The following is an 18,298-nucleotide window of genomic DNA, read 5'->3' as shown; positions in this document are numbered from 1 at the left end:
ACTATCCATTCTGTTTTTTCGCACTCTAGGCCGCAATAGGTTGGTGTTGGACTCTGTTTTAGTATAAGACCGACTAGCTTTAGCACTCGCATGAGCACTAGAACTAGGACGAAAAGAGGCCTGGAAGAACCCTCTCCAACACAACCTACGGATGCGGAAGCTGATGTAGATGCGGTTGCGGATGTGGGAACATGAGAGCCAATACCCCTTAACCCTTCAAGTTACATTTTCTTATTCAATTTGTTTTGTTCAATTTTTTTAATGTCACTAAACAAGTGCATTTTGCCTCAGCAGTTTGTTGAGTGCAAATTGTAACATCATGTCCAGGTATAGCAGCAATGTGGTATTTCAATCTATAAATACCTATAGAATTTATTTTTTCTTTACAAAATATACATTTTGTTTGAAATTTGGTTCTTCCAAGAAACTCTTCGTTATATTTCCAACGTTCATCTTTTTTAACTATTGCGGAAAATGAAAGCAAAGGGCTGTTGCAATAAAAAAATTCATATAAAATATCAAAGTTTGAAACTAATAAACAAAAGCTACAAAACAACAAACCCTAGTTTGTGATTTAGTAAAAATAAAAAACATTCAAGATTTGCAAATGAAAACTAAAAAAATTTAACAAAAAATGCATAATACACTATCATACAAAAAAAATCACCACTTACCTCTTGCAAATGAGTTGAGGAGTGTTGATATTGACTCCTTAATGCTCCCAATGCAATTTATGGCCTCCCCAAATGGACTTTTGATCTCTTTGGTGCTCTTCCTTCTTGCTGGTTGGAAACTTATGATTTTTCTTTTCTCTTCTTCTCTCTTACTTTTCCTCTCTTCTACTCATGCTTAACAATTAGAAGGCCCTTTAGGGTTATAAGAAAGAGGAAAGACAAGAAAGAAATGAAATAAAATATGTTTAAAATTTTTTTTTCATGCAACCTTTTGGCTGTCGCAGTCGATGCACGACAGTGATTCATGCGATTTTTGGCATGAATCGCCTGAATCTGTCTGAATCGATGATTCGGGCGATTCATGACAAAAAAGATTCCAAAAAACTTGGCATTGATGAATCTTATCGCGATTCACGCAATTTTGGCGATTTTATGGCAATTTTCAGAACTATGGTTCAAACACACTATGAATGTTGGCCATAAGAGAAAAGTTAACAGAATCTGTAGTTTTGCTCTTTTTTCGAGTAGTTCTCCCATCAATGAGCTCATCATCACGAAGATCAACAGGTGTCTTAGCCCACCACTTGGGCCGGATAGCAGAATGACCAATAGTAGTACTAGGAGATGCTTGATCAGTAGGATCCTCATCAAAAGAAGCTAGATCAAACTCAGGTGAAGTATGTACAAAGCGAGGTGATTCTACAGGAGAAGATGAAGGTGTCTGTACAGGTATCACTGTAATAACTGGAGCTACAGGAGCTACTGGAGCCCTCTCATCAGGTGGACCTAATGGAAGCCGAACTCCCAAATCATTAGCCATCATAGGCTGGTCTGCTAGATTAGGAACAGGAGAAATAGATATGAATGGTCCTCACTGCTCATCAAAGACTACATCACGACTGTAGATGAGACAAGATGTTTCAATATTGATCAGGCGATAGGCTTTGTGAAGATTGTTATATCCAGCAAGCATCAGTTTCTGACTCTTGGCATCAAACTTGGTGCGTGATGCATTAGGGATCCAAACAAAAGCAACGAAGCCAAAAACCTTCAGGTGACTGATTCTAGGCTTGCGACTTGACCAGGCCTCTTCCGGAGTTTTACTTTTGACCACCACTATGGGTGACCAGTTCAATAGATAAATTGTAGTGTTAACTACTTCTGCCCAAAACTGCTTCGAAACATATTTTTGTTCAAGCATGGAATGAGCCATCTCGGTGATTGTCCTGTTTCGATGTTCAATTACACTGGTTTGTTGTGGCGTGTGGGGTGTGGTTAACTGGCATTTGATGCCGTGTGTATCCAAGAAGCTGGAGAAAGCTTTAGAACAAAATTCCCCTCGATTGTCTGATCTAAGAGTAATAATAGATTTCTCAGACTCTTTTTCAACTAAGGGTCTAAACTTCTGAAATACAGTAAATGCATCTGATTTCTTTTGAAAGAAATACACCCACATTTTTCTACTAAAATTATCAACAAACAACAGAAAATACTTGGACCCAAGAATAGGAGGAGTGGCCATAGGGCTGCAGATATTGGCATGAACAAGCTGAAATGCCTGAGAAGCTCACCAAGAATCGACACTAGTGAAAGGTGTGCGATGTTGCTTCCTAGCTTGGCATGCATCACAAACTCCAAGCTATTGAGTCTGAATCTCTGGCAATCCAAGAACAAGCTCTTTTTGAGCAAGCTGTGAGAGATAATGTACATTTAAGTGCCCATATCGCTGATGCCAAAGTGTGTTGACAGAAGATCGCCGAGCAACCATAGCTAAGTCCTAAGAATCACTAGAATTAGTAAGTCTGAAGAGACCATGATCCTCAAGACCCACTGCACCAGTAGACTTATTTGATTGATCAGTGATGGTGCACTGATGTGTACTGAAGGTGACTGCCGAGTGTGGAGAATGTCGCAGCAACCGATTGACTGAGAGTAGATTTAGTTCTATCCCTGGAACGTAGTACACATCAAAGAATATGAGATTCCTCCCAACAAACTGAATCTGAGTGTTGCCTTTACCGATAACCGTGTACTCTTCTCCGTCACCAAAAATGACAGTCTGAATAAGGCTGGTAGTCAGTAAACCAGTCTCGATAGTGAGTGAAATGATGAGAGGCACCTGAATCAATGTACCAGGCAGATGACTTCACATGATATGTAGGTGTTTTAGCTATAAAGGCGTAAAAGGCAGATTCTGCTTGCTCAGTGTGCTTTGCATTGTTCACTTTGGGCTGCGAACCTGACTGCTTAGACTATGCAGCTGTAATAGCCCCAACCTCCTAGTGTGGCGTTAGGAACAATTCAAACAGTGTAATGGAATGCAAATGTGCTTGCCTTTGAAAAACTGTGGGAATTTTGACCCTATTCTGGAGATTGTTCAGTCCGTACAGTGGTAGGGCTAGAGTTGCCGTACGGCTACAAGAATGGAGTACGGAGTTCTTGTGAGATTTGATGTACGACGGAAGGCAAATTGGGGATTCGTACGGTGATCACCTCGGAAGGCCGTACGATGCAAACTAGCTTGCCTTTGAAAAACTGTGGGAATTTTGACCCTATTCTGGAGATTGTTCAGTCCATACAGTGGTAGGGCTGGAGTTGCCGTACGGCTACAAGAATGGAGTACGGAGTTCTTGTGAGATTTGATGTACGACGGAAGGCAAATTGGGGATCCATACGGTGATCACCTCGGAAGGCCGTACGATGCACACTAGCTGGCCGTACGATAGGATAAAGATGCCATACAGGCAAATATGACTGCCGTATGGTGAAAATTTCTACCCGTACGGTGAATGGACTTGCCGTATGGGGAGGGTGGAAGAGGAGGCGTACGGGGTTGTAGTGGAAGGGTTTGTATGGAGATTTTGGGTGCCACAGAGAAGCCGTACAGATGGGAAATCAGAGTTGTACAGAGAGGGATGGATGGAAGTCAATAAAGATTGCAGAGGTTGATCACCATGTGCATGAACACACAAATACTAAATATTATTAATTCAATGGTAAACATAGGAGCACCAAATAATACCCGTACAAGCATGTAGAGATATTCACCAATTGAGAATTTGCAAATAATGAGAGCATTCCAAATTGCCGGATACAAAACAGATGAGCAATGATGGAATAAGGTGAGGGTTTATTCCCACCGAAACCGAACGAGCCAAATAGGGAAGGTCTCTCACTTCCGAGCAAGGCCGAACTCCAGCAAGAATCCGCAATACAAAAAATATAATTCCAAAAGCATACCTATCAACTACTACGAGCCGTGCTTAAATACCCATCGGAAAAAGCTTTCCGAGGGTGTACAAAATTAGTCGACGGCGACACACTCTACTATGACAAAAATTAAATTTGGGTCCGAGTTAAATTAAACAATCGGCCCGTTACACAAAAATAATTAAATACATTTATTTTTGTTCAGGAACATTACAGTCCTCCCGTCTTGAAATTTGCTTGTCCTCAAGCAAACGCAGTGCCGGATGCTGAAGGATGTGTTCGCCTTCCCACGTTGCATCGTCCAGCGATAGATGTCACCAACGTACCAGGTATTCTCTCACCGTTAGGTTACGCAAGACTTTTTCGCGTACTTCGAGAATCTTAGAAGGTTCCAAGATGAGTTTCCCTCATTGAGTGGTGGAAGATCTATAGTGACGGAGATGTTTTGCCCGATAGCCTTAGTCAGACAAGAAACGTGGAAGACATTATGAATGCGACTACCTTCGGGAAGCTCCAGTTCGTATGCTACCTCACCAATCCGACGAATCACGTGGTAGGGACCATAAAACTGAGGCTTTAGTTTCTGCTTCCCTGTTCCCTTCAGTGAGGACTGTCGATAAGGCTGTAGTCGGAGATAGACCAAATCCCCCACTTCAAAACTCCTCTCTAATCGATGTTTGTCGGCATATATCTTTTGTCGGTTTTGTGCTTGCTGCAGGTTTTCTTTCAAACTCTTTAGAATGTCCTGTCGTTCCTGAAGCCAATCCTTCACCTTTGGACCGCGACTGTTGCTCAACACTGTATCAAGGAAGGAGAGTGGTTCATGCCCGTATAGAGCCTTGAACGACGTCATTCCGATCGACATGTGATAAGTGGTATTGTAGCAGTATTCTCCGAGGTGGATCCATTTCACCCACGCGCGTTATTGTGCCGAGACGTAGTTCTGTAGATAACCTTCGAGCCATTTGTTCACAATTTCAGTTTGGCCATCTGTCTGTGGGTGGTAACTTGTGCTCGGTGATAGTTCAGTTCCTGACATCCGAAACAGTTCTGTCCAGAAGATACTGATGAAGCGTCTATCCTGGTCGTTGACGATGTTTCGGGGTAACCCGTGTAGGCGGAAGACTTATCTGAAAAACAGATCGACGATTTGTGCAGCTTGAAGGTCCGAAGGGATGGCGAAGAAGTGAGCGTACTTTGTCAATCGGTCAACTACCACGAAGATGCAATCCCTTCTGTTCACCTTGGGAAGACCTGTTATGAAATTCATGGATATACTTTCCCACTTATGTTCGGGAATCGGCGAAGGCTGTAGCAGTCCAGCAGGAAGAGTGTGTTCGGATTTGTTCTGTTGGCAAACAGTACATGCTCTGACATGCTGCAATACATCCCCTTTCAATCCCTTCCATGAGAACCTCTCCCTCATACTTCTGTAAGTTTTTAGGAAGCTGGGATGACCACCCAGAGGGGAGTCGTGCATGTGCTTCAGGATCTTTTTCTTCAACTTTGATTCAGGCACTAGGTAGATCCGATCCTTATAATAAATGATATCATTCACCACCTTATAACGATCATCGTGGATGTGACCATCCATTATCTCACAAGCAAAAGTATTCTTGGAATATTCCACCAGCAATTGTGCCTTCCAGTCGACTGAGATCTGCTCTAGTGAGCAGATGGTGGGTCTTCGGGACAAGGCATCTGCAACAACATTATTTTTCCCATTTACATATTCAATATCAAAATCAAAAGATTGAATCTTGCTTACCCATTTTTGTTGTCGTTCGTTCAGATACCGCTGCTCCAAGAAATATTTTAGACTGTTGTGATCCGTACGGACAACAAACTTGGCACCAACCAGGTACTGTCGAAACTTGGTCAGTGCGTGAACAATGGCCAACATTTCCTTATCATAGATGGAATACAGGCGCTCGGCTGGTGTAAGCTTCCTGCTCTCATAGGCGATGGGGTGTCTGTCCTGCATCAAAACTGCTCCAATGCCTTCCCCTGACGCGTCACATTCCAAAATGAATGGTTGGGTGAAGTCGGGCAATGCCAACACCGGACAAGTGCTCATGGCCTCTTTTAACCTATCAAATGTGAGTTGCGGTTCTTCATTCCACTGGAAAGCCCCTTTCTTCGTCAGATCTGTTAAAGGTGCACTGTGCTGAGAAAAATCCTTGACAAATCTCTTGTAGTAGCTGCACAATCCGAAGAACCCTCGTAGATCTGTGAGTGATTTCAGGGGAGGCCAATCGATGATGGCCTGGATCTTCTCCTGATGCACTTGAACCCCATATTGATTGACAACATGCCCCTAGTACAATATCTCCGTCATTCCAAACTCACATTTGGATTGTTTGGCGAACAAGGACTGTTCTTCCATGATACTTAGAACCTTGTTCAAATGTTTCAGGTGCTCCTTCCACGTCCTGCTATAAACGAGAAGATCATCAAAGAACACCAACAAATACTTACGCACCTGCTTGTTAAAGATGCGGTTCATGCATGACTGGAATGTAGCAGGTGCATTGGTCAGCCCGAACGGCATGACCAGGAACTCATAGTGTCCGTAATGGCAACGGAAGGCCGTTTTCTCCACATCCTCTTCCCTCATTCGGATCTGATGGTATCCAGAACAAAGATCTATTTTTGAGAAATAGACCGCACCATATAGTTCATCCAGCAGCTCATCTATCCTCGGAATGGGGTACCTGTTCTTTATTGTCCTCTTGTTTAGTGCGTGATAGTCCACACACATACGCAATGTTTCGTCCTTCTTCTTGACCAACTACTGATGATGCGAATGGGCTAGAACTGGGACAGATCCATCCCTTATCAAGTAACTCCTGGATCGTTCGTTCGATTTCATCTTTGAACTTCCTCGGGTGGCGGTACGGTGTGGTTATAACAGGTTTCGCTCTTGGTTCCAACTCTATTGTATGTTCAAATCCTTGATGCGGCGGTATGCTTGGAGGAATATCTATGAAAACCCTTTCTTGCTTACTTAAAACATCCCGAAGCTCTTTATCCTGTGGAGGTGTTTGGTGCTCCTTAATAGGTTTCGCCGAGATGAAACATTGTGCAACCCACGCAACATCATCATGCCGTAGGATTGCCTCTATCCGATGCGTAGACACTTCCTTCGGTCCTTCATTTGCCATCCCTCGGAGGACCACCTTCTTCCCATCAGCCACGAAAGTGAAGTCCATTCGCTTGAAACTCTGAGTGTATTCATCAAGCGTCTCCATCCACTGTATGCCGAGGATGACCTCCATGTCGGCTAGATCCACTATAAAAAAGTCCTCTGTCACTGTGTGATTTGCCATCATGATACTCAGCTGAGGAACTAGGTGCGTGCAGGGCAGGAAAGTCCCTTTGGCAACTTTGCCCTGAAAGCCCACGTGTGCTTCCATTAGAAGATTTCTTTGCTGTACTAAAGATGAATTTATGAAATTCAATGTAGGTCCGCTATCTAGCATCACTGTGATCCTTTGTCCCTGAAGGGTACCTTGCACACGGAAAACTGTGCACCTCGGACTGCTAGCCAAGGCAATGGATCCTCTACATTTTATTAAAGCGGCAATCCTCTCCGTATGGTTGAAGTTGGCCATGTCAATGTCACTGCTAGGTTGGATGTCTTCCATTGGCGTTCCCTCTCGATCCTGCTCATCTTCTTCATCGGACATCACTTCGATGTAATGGATTTTTCCTTTCCCGAGACATCGGTGGCTAGGTTCCCAAGGCCCCTTGCAATTACAACATAACTTCTTTCTTCAGAGTTCTATTTGGGATGCTTCATCCAGTGATGGCTTCTTGGGCAGAGGTTTGTCTCTCGAGAATGTTGGCAGTTTCAGATGTGAATGAATTCGAGAGGATGAGGATGATGCTGACGACGACGCCATGCTTCGTGCCTTACTGATTGCTTTCGTCAAGGTTGACGGGTTGAATCCTTTTACCCAACCTTTCAGTGGTTCTGCTAGTCCATCCATAAAGATAACGACCCGCCTTCGTTCAGAAATGTCTGTCACCAACACAGAAAGTCTCTGGAACTCTGCGATGAACTGATCTACTGATCTCGTTTGCCTCAGCTGTGCTAGATCTTTGAAATTGAGCTCGGGGTCTTTTCCATCAAATCGTTCAATTAGTCTCTCCGTGAACTCAGCATAAGTCTTTATTTGATCTTGCCCAAGAGTGATAGTGCCGTGGTGCCACCATTCATGCGCAACGCCCTCCAAGTGTAATGCGGCAAATTTAATCGCTTCTTCTTCGGGCATAGGATTTAGCTGGAAGTAGGTGTCGGCTTTCATTACCCATGCCTAGGCTGAAATGGAGCCTGAACTGTCAAATGGAGACAGGTTCACCTTACTCAATTTTCTCCTTAGGTCATCGTTAAAATATCCTCCTCTGTTTCCACTTCCTGCGTATCTCATTCTTAGATCTGTGTAATCCTTGTAGGAGATGTCTTCTTCAAGATTTGCATTCCACCAATCCTCCCGTATTTCCTTGAAGGTTGGAAGTCTCTCTCCGTGATGTGTCTCAATCTGTGGTGGGAAAGTCGACATGGATGGTCGAGAGTGTGCAGTGTGAGGGTGTGATCTGCCTGCCATCGAATCTGCGCTATGTCCACTCGGTTCTCCAGAAATTTTGTTTTCCGCCAACTTTTTGAGAGTTTCTTCCATAAGCTGCTGAGTATCAGTGATCTGTGCCTGGTTCCGCGCAAGATCCCTCAGAAGTGCAATGAGTTCGGCACCTGTCGGTTCCCATTCTTGTTCTTGTTCTTCAGCCATTCGATCAACGAAATGTGTCCTCTTTCGGCTATAAACTCGCATTCGCCGATCACAGGCAGGCAGGATCAATTGCTCTGATACCACTGTAATAGCCCCAACCTCCTAGTGTGGCATTAGGAACAATTCGAACAGTGTAATGGAATGCGAATGTGCTTTCTTTTGAAAAATTGTGGGAATTTTGACCCTATTCTGGAGATTGTTTAGTTCGTACAGTAGTAGGGCTGGAGTTGCCGTACGGTTACAAGAATGGAGTACGGAGTTCTTGTGAGATTTGATGTACAACGGAAGGCAAATTGGGGATCCGTACGGTGATCACCTTGGAAGGCCGTTCGATGCAAACTAGCTGGCCGTACGGTAGGATAAAGATGCCATACAGGCAGATATGACCGTCGTACGATGAATGGACTTGCCGTATGGGAAGGGTGGAAGAGGAGGTGTATGAGGGTTGTAGTGGAAGGGTCTGTATGGAGATTTTGGGTGCTACAAAGAAGCCGTACAGATGGTAAATCAGAGTCGTACAGAGAGGGATGGATGGAAGTCAATAAAGATTGCAGAGGTTGATCACCATGTGCATGAACACACAAATACTAAATATTATTAATTCAATGGTAAACATAGGAACACCAAATAATACCCGTACAAGCATGTAGAGATATTCACCAATTGAGAATTTGCAAATAATGAGAGCACTCCAAATTGCCGGATACAAAACAGATAAACAGCGACTGGAAAAAATGAGGGTTTATTCCCACCGAAACCAAACGAGCCAAATAGGGAAGGTCTCTCACTTCAGAAATGGCGAGCAAGGCCGAACTCCAACAGGAATATGCAATATAGAAAATATAATTCCAAAAGCATACCTATCAACTACTACGAGCCGTGCTTAAATACCCATCGGAAAAAGCTTTCCGAGGGTGTACAAAATTAGCCGACGGCGACACACTCTACAATGACAAAAATTAAATTTGGGTCCGAGTTAAATTAAACAATTGGCCCGTTACACAAAAATAATTAAATACATTTATTTCTGTTCAGGAACATTACAGCTAAGTGTCTCTGACAATCAACCTTCATGTAACCAAACTTGTGGCAGTAGTTGCATTGAATGTTCTTCTTTCTGGAACCATCTTGGAATGGAGCAGAAGACTTCTGCTAAGATGGTTGCTGAAACTTGCCCTTATCCTTCTGAAAGGATTTTGCAGCAAAGACTTGCTCTGTAGAGGTGGAACTGGAGCTACTACCAAACTGTTGTTTCCACTAATCTTGCTGAAGCAGCAGGGTGCAGAGATTAGTGAACTTCAAATCAACACTAGAAGATGCGATGTTGAGAGTCTCGATAAAATGCTTATAGGATTTTGGTAAACTTCGAAGAGTGATAGCCACAATATCCTCTTCCTCCATCTTGCAACCGATGGCAAGTAACTAATTACAAATTTCTTGAATCCGATTTGGGTGTGCTTGGAGTGAGGTGCGCTCATCCATGACAATAGAAAACAGAGTATTTTTCAGAAGAAGGCTCTGCTCTTGTCAGAAGTCTCATGAAGACCTTTGAGATGTGTCCAGATTTCAGCAGCTGTCTTGTTGGATGGAATTTGAGAAAGTTGATCATCAGCCACAGATAATTTGAGAAGCATAACTGCCTCTCGATTATTTAGATCCCATCTATCTTGATCAGGACCTGGAGAAGTCAGATGCTTCATAACACCCAGAACAAGTTGATCAGTGTTTTGATATTCAAAAATTGCGATGATGCGCTGCTTCCAGGTTCCATAATTGCGACCATTGAATTTGAAGTTATGCTCGAGTAGAATATTTGTCAGAGAGGCTATGGCATGTTTTTCAATGAAAAACTGTGAAATTCTGTAAAGGTATGTTCTTTAAGACAAAAATCTGGAAGACCTAGAAGAATTAGAGAGTGACCCAGAAGAGAGCTCGAAAAACCCAGAAGGAAAATGCTGTCGTTTTCTGGATCTGCTGGCATGAAAATTTAGGCACCTAGAAAAAATGGACGACAACCTGGTTGGGCTCTCGAAAAACCCACCAAGAATCTACAAACAAAAAAAATTTCGGACCCAAAAAATTAGGGTTTCAGGCAAAACCCTAGCCATTGGCTTTGAAGGTCGATTTTGCAAAAAAATTGAGGTTTTACAATCGACCACTGCTAGAAGGAGGTCATGGCAGGATGGAGGGAAAAACATAGAGAAATACTGAACACCGACGCCTAGATTGCACACGAATGGGCAAAAGAAATGACCAAAAATCAGCGGACGTCAACCCTTCAAAAACACGAAGATGCAGTCTAAAAATGCAAGGTTTTTGCTACGGATTTTCAAGATGTGGATGACGCCTTGAAGCAGCAGAGAAAATCGCAGGAGATTCCCAGTAAAATCATGATTTGTAGACGAATCTGGCACCAAATAAACCCGTGATTTTCCAACACAAAAAAAATGTGAGTTGCAGATGAAATTGTTCACGATTTCCCTCGGTTTACAAATAAGAAACCTTGTCGGATTTCGAAAAATTTGAGCAAATAATTTCAAATGAAATTATAAAATTTTCAAAAAAATTCAAGTATTGGCTCTGATAACATATTACGAAGTAATTGGTAAATACTTGCTTGATATTAATAGAGATCGAAGGGTCAATATATACAAAAGAATGAGATGATGTTTCCTTAGGAAACGATCATAAAGGATAGAAACATTCTATTCTAGAGAAAGCAAAAAAATGAAAGCAAACTAAAGTTTAAGATATTTACAATAGATAACCATTAACTAATAATAGATAGACTTATCTATTATTGTAATACTATCACCCACATACATTGAGATATTGTTGAAAAAGCAAAAATCAGCAGCTGCAATATTAGTTTGCTCATGCATCTCCTTGTTCCGTCCAGTGCCCTCTAATGATGGTTGTGATCCAACTGTGTTTCTGGACACTAAATAACTCCCCATCCCTAGTGTGGATGGTGATGAAGAACTAGCAAATGTAGAAGAAGTGGAACCGGCAAAAGAGGCCTTTTGTTTGCGGATTTGTGGGCCATGAAGAGATCCCAGTGTGTTCTCATGTGCTTCTTCTTCTTGCATATCAAAAGGAGCTCCTTGAATTCAGCAATGGCTGCCCTCATAGCTAATTTCGCCCTCTCCTTATTTAATTTTTTCTCTTCAGCAATTGTAAGTCGAGCATTGATGAATTTTTTTCTTCTTCAGTTACCTTAAGACAAGGATTTGAATCATATTTCTTTATGCTTGCAAGGTGGTATTTGAAGTGGTTTATGCCTCTAGAAATAAGTTTTTTCATATAGAATGCATATAACCTTCCCAACATCAATTGGAGCTTCATAGGCATACTGCCATGCCTTATCTCTTGCATTTCTAGGCCGAGTGCCTATATATCCAGATCTCTTCTTGCAAATTTGTCATTTTTTTAATGCTTAACCGCTGCCCTACATATAAATCTATAGAAAAATGAATAAACAGAGTTAGAACTTAGAACTTAGAAATTAGAAACTTAGATCTATGAGTATGAACTAATTACTAAACAAAGTAAACGAACAACTAGGGTTTGATTTTAGAAAATCTTACATAGTCTTCAAAAAAATTTGTTGAGCATAGAGATGAATGGCTTTCAAATGATTCAAACGTAGAGTTAAAATGCTTTTAAATGATTTGAATTCATTTACAAGCAACAACAAAAACAATAGATTATTTTTTAAAACTATAAAAAGTTTTCCAACTATGATAAAAAGAACATACCAAGAGATTTGTCTTTTAAAACCAGTTAGAATCCTCTACAAATCCACTCAAATCCGCCTTGAATCACTTGCAATCGCCTAAGAATGCCTCCAAGCCTTCTTCTCTCCACACCTCAAGCCTCTAGTATGCACAAATGCAATTGTTGTTGCAAAAAAAAAGACTTTTTGCCCTATATCGCATGGGTTACTGTCACCACGAGTTTTTAATTAAAACTCGCTGACTTTTTTGGCCCAGCGTAGTATTTGCAAACCGCAAGTTTTTCCTAAAAAAACTAGTATTCGGCGAGTTTTCAAACTATGATTAAATAAAAAACTTTAGTCTTGACTCTTGACTCTTTTATAAGTAAATCATGTTACAAACTTTAAGTTTAGTGATCTATATTTTGAATGTTACAAACTTTCACTTTTAGTAATTCAATGTGAATGTGTTGATTTTCTTTATAATTGTGAAAATAGATTAATTATCAAGTATACTAGATTCATAGGTGCATAGTAGAAATCATAGATTCATTTTTTGAAATGATTTAGTTTTAGAATTATGTATGTTTCACTTATTTTTTAGTATATATAATGCATATATATATATATATATATATATATATGATTTAGTTTTAGAATTATGTATATTTCTCTTATTTTTTAGTGTGTATATATATATATATATATATGAATCCTCCATGAATCATAATTGGGAAAAAAATCTCGAATCCACGGATTTGATTCACATGCCCAAATCGGATTCGTGTTATGAATCGGCAACTAAGGTTGCCATTGCACCAAAAGATCAACCTGTTAATGCCCGATACAACCATTAGACTTATAGAACATAGGAGGCGGTTAAAACATGTCACGGATCCCAAAGGGGAATGGTGGCGGTTAGTCCAACAGAGTGATGCTCTCAGATTTTATTTTGGGCTTCTGCTTTGGGCTCCAAGAATCTTGGAGGGAGCGTCTATTTAAGTCACCTTATCAGGTTCATTCATCCTCTTTCTTCATTAGGATCACTCTGGTGTTGTCAGATTTTGATTCTGATGCTTCTTCAGTTGTTTTTGCAAAATGGGTGAATTATTATTATTTATCTAAATATGCTAAGGTTGCTATTTTTGTTGGTGTTGTATGTTGGTCACCTTAGTATCATAGCTTGTTGGAACTAGGATGAAAAGTTTTAAATTGTTAGAATATTATGTTATGGTGGAAAAGGTCATTTTTGGATCCAAAAGCAATTAATAAATTATATTATAATGACTATTATACATTAATGTTGTTTGGAGGATGCTTCTTAAGTGAAGTTCATTTGGGAAACTTGTGCCATTTGGAGATTATAACTATGAGGCCATTTGATGGGAAAGGCATCCGATTATTTGTTTATCTCTTTGATTTTTGTCTGTGTGATAATTCTGAATTGTGTGTCCTTGCTGAAGTATAAGGGTTTTTGAGTTTCTGAAGATTGTTTGAAGTCATTGCTGAGGTATAGTGGTTTCATTGGTTAAATCTCCTTGTGATTATCTATGATTGGGAGATTGGAGTTACAATTTTAAGAATTCTGAGTTTGGTGTATGCAAATTATGCTGAGGTTCGATTTGGGCAAATTAAGAATTTAATGATCACATTGGAAGCCACATGGAGTCTAGAGGCTGTGAGTTTTAGTGAAAAGTCTAGATGCCAATATATTTGTGGCTGGAGATTTGCAGATTGAAATTGCCATCATTTTGGTGGCCTGTGATATCATTTGCTGCTCCTGCATTTTTCTTTCTTGGCCTGTGGTTGGTCTATATATCCTGCGATTGCCATATTAGAGGCTACATATTCATTGTTTGGGGTCGACTTTCAATCAAACAGGGGCAGAAGTTGTAATTGTGGTGACTTGCAGTTGGCATTTGTGTTGATTTGATTATTCTTAGGGCCGACATATGGGAGGATCAGCTGGAATAGCAACATTGTGTGTGACAAATAAAAATCAGGTTCCTTTGTTATTGGGAATTGAATTTAGTTTTGTGCAAACATTATCATACTCTGTTATTTTCTATTGGCAAATAAAATTCTGGAAATTCTAAGAGTTGTGTTATTTTACAAAAGTTAACACTTCTAAATTAATTCCAATATTCTGAAATGTAGTGTATGAGCTTAAAATGCAAAGCAATAAATTCAATTACAAGGAAGACTTATAATTAGAGATTGTTTGCCAACTATTTGACAAAATGTCAAACCTAGTTTAGTTTTGAATTGGAGTTTGTTTGAGCTATAACTTGTAGGGGTTATTACATGATTAATATCCCCAATAGATACCCAAAAGCGATTTATAAAACTTAAACTCAATATATACCACTGAAAGTGCCATTATCATCAGTGATTGAATATAGCACCTAGGTACTTGCCAAAACCGGAATCCGCGATCACTAACTTACTAAAAATAGTAAATTGATCACCATGGACTCTCTAAACATCCTGCCAGACCTTGAGAATCACTATGATGGACTGGCAACACTGGCTACCTGCCAATTTCTTAAAAAAGGGGATTTTAGAATTTTGTAGCTCAACATTGAAGAGTTGATGTGTAGTATACCTAACTAGATATTTTCTAAAAACCTTGAACAAATAATTTCATACCATGCATTTCATGTGTCATCAATAAAAATCCCAATAAACAACTAAATGAAAGAAGCCCCAAAATTTTATTGCATTAAATCCGCAACATAAATACAATTCAGAAATAATATTTCATTGAAGCTCTTTAGGTAAAATAAGTCAGAAATCCAATCGTAGATACAAAATTATAGAAAGATAACTTGGAATGCAATGTGAAACACCTATGCGATGTCTCCAACCGACAATGGGTTTTCTTCCACTACCTAAGCTTCAGGGTTTCCATCCTCTCACTTGTTGAAAGCTGAAGCTTTTAGAATAACTCTCTGAGAGAGAATAGTGAAATCCAAACCACAAAATCTAATATGCTGGAAATGAGCTCCATCTTCTCTTTGAAGAACAAATAGGTGACTCTTTGCATTCCCATTTCTATTTCTTTATTTCCTTTTTAAATTTAAAACTTTTCCTCCACTTAAGGAAATAAAGTGCACATAGATAATAAAGTGACATTAACAATATCAACTTAAGTCATAAAGTCACTTTATAATAAAGTTGTTAAATCTTTAGTTATTAAAATCTGCCATCAAATGGATTTAGATATGCATGGTTGATAGCTCGTCGGAAAGCTCTCAACAAGAGGCTTCTAGTCCCACCTTGAAAGACCAAGAATGATGAGTCTATTGACTTGCTAAAAATAGTAAGTGCTTGGAAACCTCCAAAAGAACAATTCTGATTAGCCCAAAACTGAAATTGCCCAGGCCAAAAACTGTTCTGACCGTAAAGAAAACATGGTTTTCCCTTGGGACCAAGGCAAAACAGGATGGCACAACCAAACTCACTAGCTAGAAAAGGGGACATGACATGATGCCTTGTAAAATATGGTGCAAGGTTGAGTCCCAAACCATTTTCGCCCACTGCTTAAAGTATGGTGCAGGTGTCTCTAGTCTTTTTTCCCTATATTGTTGTATTCTCAGTTGGATAGTACCACATGTTCTTGCTTAGATCATTTTGTCTTAGAAAACCATGAAATGGAGAAATCCCTTCCTCTCCACTTCCCATTAATCTTAAGCCAATTCCAATAGCCTTTGACAAAAGACTCTTGTTAGATTTTGCTTGAAATTGTTCATACCTTTGATGAGTTGAAGCTGCAAACTTAGAATCCTGACAACTCCTGCAAGATGCACCTGCTATTTATCTGTTATAAAAAGGTCTGGTCTATCCTAGAGAGACCTTGCAACATAAAGCACTTCCAGAGAATTTCAAGCGCAGAGGTAGTGTTGTCAAAACAGATATGTTCCCACTGTTGATTGGGTTGACAATAGACTATTCTGGAAATAGAAAATGGTTTCTCAAAGACTGGGTCCATGTCCTTGACCTTAATGTTTTGAATCAGTTCCAGAAATTTTTTACTGTATGGAATGTAGATATATTGTCAGAGAAAATTTGCAGCAGCAATCATTAGATGTTGATGATGCCTGATCTTGGACGATGTCCATTTTTCGATCAACTTGCTGTGGGACTATTGAGTGTGCTAAAGACAAGAATGAAAATATAACTTACCAAAAGCAGCAATGCAGCTGTTAGAAGCATAAAGCTTTGCTGAAAATGGGGAGGCGGATCAATAGCAAGAGGATCTTCTCATGTCCATCATTTGGTAAGAAAATTGGTGTAGAAAGCTAGAATAAAGAGAAAATGCTGGAGGAGCAAGCAATAAATATGCTAGACAGATGTATTTGTAGCCAATTTAGAGCTCGAACAGATCATTCATGTAGCATATTAGAAATTTTGACGCCATTTGTAAATAGGATAGCATAATGATACGTTTTGTATTCTGATGACCTTGTAAATTGTAAATTTTAGCCTCTAGTTCGGTTGTTAGGATTCATTTATAGTCCAAGAACAATTGTATTACCCTTATTGATTTTCTTGTTGTAGAGGCTGTTGAATCTTTGACATTGAATGTAATTAAGTATACTTTGAAACAATTAATATAATGTTCTATGATTTAATTTATGTCTTAGAGTTGTATTTCTTTTCGTTTTTCACTTTGATTGGGTGTTAGATCCTTACCAATACATTTTAGATCAATTGTTTTGTTTAAAGTTGAAGAAGCGATTTTTTTAATATTTTCATCCGAGTGTTAAGGATAATTATTGGGTCAAAATATTAAACAATTTTTGTGTGTTACCCTTTCTTCTTTTCTTTTTATCATTTTCTTTGTTTCTTCCTTTCCATTGGTAGTAGAATAGGGAAGCTGGTTCAACTTCAGTGGTTTCTCTAGGTCTGAAATTAGTTAAGAAGTTCCCATTGTCAACCTCATACTATGGGCACAACCTTCAAACATTTTGATGCTTGAACAGTGTCATACAAACAGTGTTCATCATTTGGTGGTGGACTCTCTTTTCATTCACAAATACCTAGATCCTAAGTTGAAGTGATGCATTGTATGAATTACATCAAGATGCTCTTTATAGATTAATGCACAAGGAGTTTTGTTGGATGTGTTGAATGAACTAATTTCGATTGTGTGAGGGAGTTTGGGCTGATTAATATGGAAGTCAAGATCAAGAGTTGTGGTGATTTGGAAGCTGAAACACGTTTGACATGGAGTATGCTTGGTGGAATTATGCAAATTTCCTTATGCTCCTTGGGTGGGATCTATTGATGGAGCTAGAAATGACTTAGATAAGGAGAGTGCATTTTAACAAAAAAGCTGAAAATGCATCTCATGGTTGGTTGGAAGTCCAACCACAAACTGGAAATGAACAAAATGTTCGGTTGGAATTCAAACACCAAGCTGGAAATGAGGAAACATTTTGAGGATAACTTCACTTGTTAAGTGGAAATCCTTAATAATTTGGGCACAAATGAGAGGATGAGCTGGAAATCCTTGAGATATTTTATTGTTTACTTGAAACTCCCTTGGATTCTTTGCATTTTTCAACTAAGTATTTTCTCAAGTTTAGATTTTCCATTTGCTTTTGCCTAGCAACTTGAATTTTGATTTCCACTTAGTGTTTTTCAAATTTTACATTTAACATCTTGATTCTCAATCTTTGATATCACCTTGCAACTTTGATGACAACTTTTTACACTCGATGAGTTATTCAGAACTTCGCCTTCAATTTCTAACTCTAGTAATCACAACAGTACAAATCTTCATTCACAAATTGATAAAAGTGCTACCTTCTAAACTGCTAGGACACTAACAGATTAAAATACTGCCAAGGAATGCAAAACTAACAAACACCACGAGAAACTGAGCTAGCAATTGAAAAGAAAAA

The 18,298-nt window shown here is 39.6% G+C and overlaps 2 protein-coding genes across 4 annotated transcripts in view; one reads left to right on the top strand and one right to left on the bottom strand.

The window, feature by feature from the left end:
- LOC149545943 (magnesium/proton exchanger-like) overlaps window positions 1–18,298 on the top strand; it is a 145,015-nt gene that overhangs the window by 17,698 nt on the left and 109,019 nt on the right. The gene's annotated exons all lie outside the window — the stretch shown is intronic.
- On the bottom strand, window positions 4,854–7,096 carry LOC149545944 (uncharacterized). The gene is made up of 6 exons (XM_089793866.1): window positions 6,599–7,096; window positions 6,234–6,316; window positions 5,975–6,085; window positions 5,653–5,833; window positions 5,163–5,544; window positions 4,854–5,014 (listed from the first exon to the last, which is right to left on the bottom strand). Exons 1-6 carry the CDS (start codon window positions 7,094–7,096, stop codon window positions 4,854–4,856), a joined length of 1,416 nt encoding a protein of 471 aa, XP_089649992.1.

This window comes from Cupressus sempervirens, chromosome 7 (genome assembly GCF_028749045.1).
Source record: "Cupressus sempervirens isolate cs-2001-9-10 chromosome 7, ASM2874904v1, whole genome shotgun sequence".
Lineage (NCBI taxonomy): Eukaryota > Viridiplantae > Streptophyta > Pinopsida > Cupressales > Cupressaceae > Cupressus > Cupressus sempervirens.
This window is presented reverse-complemented; position numbering and strand designations above follow the sequence as displayed.

Bases quoted from the DNA above. Each gene is read 5' to 3' on its own strand.
- LOC149545944 (XM_089793866.1), bottom strand. From the start codon at position 7,096: ATGGACTTCACTTTCGTGGCTGATGGGAAGAAGGTGGTCCTCCGAGGG. The intron at 5,545-5,652 runs GTAAGCAAGATT...TCACTAGAGCAG, and splicing joins ACGAACGACAACAAAAATGG to ATCTCAGTCGACTGGAAGGC. The intron at 5,015-5,162 runs GTATATCCATGA...TCTGTTTTTCAG, and splicing joins TCCCGAACATAAGTGGGAAA to ATAAGTCTTCCGCCTACACG.